This window comes from Verticillium alfalfae, genomic scaffold (genome assembly GCF_000150825.1).
Source record: "Verticillium alfalfae VaMs.102 supercont1.5 genomic scaffold, whole genome shotgun sequence".
NCBI classification, from domain to species: domain Eukaryota; kingdom Fungi; phylum Ascomycota; class Sordariomycetes; order Glomerellales; family Plectosphaerellaceae; genus Verticillium; species Verticillium alfalfae.
Window position 1 is genome coordinate 2393755 of NW_003315034.1, and position 3493 is coordinate 2397247.

Here is a 3493-nt window from a genome sequence, read left to right on the forward strand (position 1 = left end):
GCTGGATGCTCGAGGTGGATACCAGCGAAGAGGCAACAAAAGAAGTCCTCGAAGACAAGAAGTACCTCAGAGGCCTACCTAGCCGCGTCATTGATGTGCCTGGTATTCGCATGGAAGTCAAGGGCGATGAGACTGTCATCTCAGTCCGCGACAAGTTCCCTCCCGGAAGCATCGCGCTTTTTGAGACTTGGATTCCTGCTGCCGAACACTCTGCTGGTCTTGACAATTACGTCACGTCTGGTGCCAAAAAAGCTTTTGCTGACCTGAGCCTTATCGATCTCAATTTTCTCCTCTACAAATGCGAGGCTGAGGAGAGAGATGGCAGCGATGGAGCGGATGGCTGCTACGACATTCCTGGCCACGGCAAGCTGGTATATGCCGGCCTCCAGGGCTGGTGGAGCCTTTTGAAAGATATCATTCCCGAGAACAACCTCGCTCATCCCCTGTGTCAGCATCTTCGAGATGGCCAGTGGGCCCTTGACTACATCGTCGGCCGGCTGGAGCGCGCAGCCAAGAAGCCTGGGCAGGAGGCCCTCAAGAAGCCCGCCGACTGGTTTCAAGAGCGATTTGATGCCCTGCGACAGATCCCAAGCTTCCTCCTTCCGCGATACTTCGGCCTTCTTCTCAGGACCTCCTACATTGCAGCTTGCGAGCGCGGCATTGAGCTGATGAGCGCCAACGTGGGTCAAGGCCAGTGGTTCCTGCAAAGCCTTGCCATGGTTGGCGTACAGCAGACAGGTCTTGTCAAGTCTGGGTCTCTGTATCCCAAAAAGTTGGTGCCTTCGCTCGCGGCAGGCCTTCCCCACTTTGCCGTCGAATGGGCACGATGCTGGGGTCGCGACGTATTCATCTCGCTCCGTGGCCTGTACCTTGGCACCGGTCGCTTTGAGGAGGCAAAGGAGCACATTCTGGCCTTCGCCAGCGTCTTGAAGCACGGTCAGATCCCCAACCTCCTCAGTAGTGGCAATGCGCCCCGGTACAACTCTCGCGACTCCATCTGGTTCTTCCTGCAGTGCATTCAGGACTATGTTAAGTATGCGCCAGAAGGTGTTGACTTCCTCAAGACCAGTGTCAAGCGCCGCTTCCTCCCGTACGATGACACTTGGTTCGACACAGAGGACTCGCGAGCGTACTCACAGGAGAGCACCATTGAGGATGTTATTCAGGAAGCGTTGCAGAGGCACGCCACGGGCATGGCTTACCGCGAGGCCAATGCTGGCCCAGGCATCGACAGCCAGATGAAAGACGAAGGCTTCAACATCGCCATCGAGGTTGACTGGGAAACCGGCATGGTCTTTGGCGGTAACCAAAACAACTGCGGCACGTGGATGGACAAGATGGGCGAGAGCGCCCGCGCGGGCTCCAAGGGCGTGCCTGGCACACCTCGTGATGGCGCCGCTGTGGAGATCACTGGTCTTCTGTACAGCACGCTTGCGTGGCTGGCTAAGCTCAGCAGCGAGGGGAAGTATCAGTATTCGTCCGTCAAGAAGGCAGACTCTTCTTCCATCAGCTTTGCCGATTGGGCGGACATTCTACAGGCAAACTTTGAACGGTGCTACTTTGTGCCTCTCTCCTCCGATGAGGATGCGAAGTACGATGTGAACCCGGCAGTCGTCAACCGCCGAGGCATGTACAAGGATCTGTACCGTTCCGGCAAGGAATACGAGGACTATCAGCTGCGACCCAACTTCCCCATTGCCATGACGGTGGCTCCCCAGCTCTTTGACCCCTCTCATGCCATGCAGGCTCTGAACCTCGCCGACACGGTCCTTCGCGGTCCCACAGGCATGGCTACGCTTGACCCTGCCGACCTCAACTACAGGCCATACTACGTCAACAGCGAGGACAGCGAGGACTTCGCGACATCCAAGGGCCGTAACTACCATCAAGGCCCCGAATGGCTGTGGCCAACGGGCTTTTTTCTGCGTGCGCTATTGAAGTTCGATCTCAAGAGGCGTGACACCGACGCTGGCAGGACCGAGGCCTACCAACAAGTGACAAGAAGACTTATCGGTTGCAAGAAAATGATTCAGGAGAGCCCGTGGGCCGGCTTGCAGGAGCTGACCCAGAAGAATGGAGCGTATTGTGGTGATTCGGTAAGTGACAATGAAGATATCCCAAGGAAGCAGCAGTGTGTGCTAACGGCTTCTCCAGTCGCCGACTCAAGCCTGGTCGGCCGGATGTTTGATCGACCTGTATATGGATGCTGCAGAGGAGCAAGGCGGTGTCGCGGGGAACCTCACTCTGCCCACGAGGACCAAGTAGGACAGCATAATCCATGACGGCAAGTTGTTGGTGCAGGAAGCGATCGCCGAGGTTCTAGACGTGTTCGAGTCTGTAGCGCAACGCAGGGAGAGCTTTGGGTTGTGAGACACATGCAAGACTGTGCGACTGAAGAAAGGGCGGGCACGCGTTCTTTGAGGCAAGACAACAGACTCAGAGGTAACACATCCAGGGCGGAGAATGATGACGCTCCGATGGGAGCTTTCGGCATAGAGACACACGACGCAGCATTCTAGGCTGGCATGCATAGATCATCAATACCCCTAATTCGTCGAGAGACACCAAGTCACGGTTATTTTCATGTCAAAATGAACAATCCTGGTGCAATTCACAAGGACAAAGATATCTAGGACAACGGCAGAGAAATGTGTGGTAGGTAGATAAACAAAAAAGCCGCCAAGCTAGCTCTTAGGCTTCGTCACTCCCAGTCAAGGCCTAGGAAACCCAGGCAAGGCTGTGTGGCGCGTGGCGTTGGGCAAGGTACGTCAACAATGCGAAGAGGTCGCTTGCGTGCATGTGCGCAAGACGGGTTCGAATCGTTTGATGAAGGAATAGGTTGTTGTGAGCAGGGTAAGAATATATGAATGACGATGCTGGAAGATTGTTCGACCATCGCCCGATCCCGTGTGAAAAGACAGCCCGCGCGCCAGAAAGATCCAAAAACCAGCTCTGAGAGAGGCTGAGGCGGTGCGGGGCCATGCGAAATTGTGTCCCCCAAGGCAGTGCTGCCTTCCTTATAGTTCCAACAAAGAGAAAAACAAAATGGCCGTGTCTGTGTGCGTCCCCGACAAGATCCGCTCCCTTCCATCTACTGCTGCTGTATATTGCTGGGCGCGAGGGAGATGTTGGTCAGGGGGGGATAGCTGGCCGCTGATGCGCACGCGATTTCTCCCCGTTTTGCCTCCGTTCGCCTTTCCCGTGAAAACGCCATCTCGTGAGCCGGCCGTGTTAGGTCGTTCTTTGCATTTTTTTTTGATGTGATGTGATGTCTTATTGTCAATGGGATTGTCCAAAACAAGAAAAAGCTCTTCGCACTCGGTCGACTCGTCATGTCCTTTGGTTGACAATCCACTTCTTCTTCTCCTTCTTGGGCTTCTCCTCGTAGGGCCCTGGGCCGCGCTAGGCATGAACATGCCGGGCCGCTCTGGCTTCGTGGCACCGGGAACCGGGGACGTGAGCGCTGAAGCCGCCGTGGGCTGGGAAGGCCGTG

The 3493-nt window shown here is 55.7% G+C and overlaps 1 protein-coding gene across 1 annotated transcript; it reads left to right on the forward strand.

The window, feature by feature from the left end:
• Positions 1-5: 5 nt before the first annotated feature.
• On the forward strand, positions 6-2265 carry VDBG_05055 (glycogen debranching enzyme; the record flags this gene model as incomplete). Its single annotated transcript, XM_003005403.1, has 2 exons — positions 6-2096; positions 2155-2265. The coding sequence occupies 2 exons, from the start codon at positions 6-8 to the stop codon at positions 2263-2265; spliced, it is 2202 nt and encodes a 733-aa protein (XP_003005449.1).
• Between the last annotated feature and the right edge of the window lie 1228 nt (positions 2266-3493).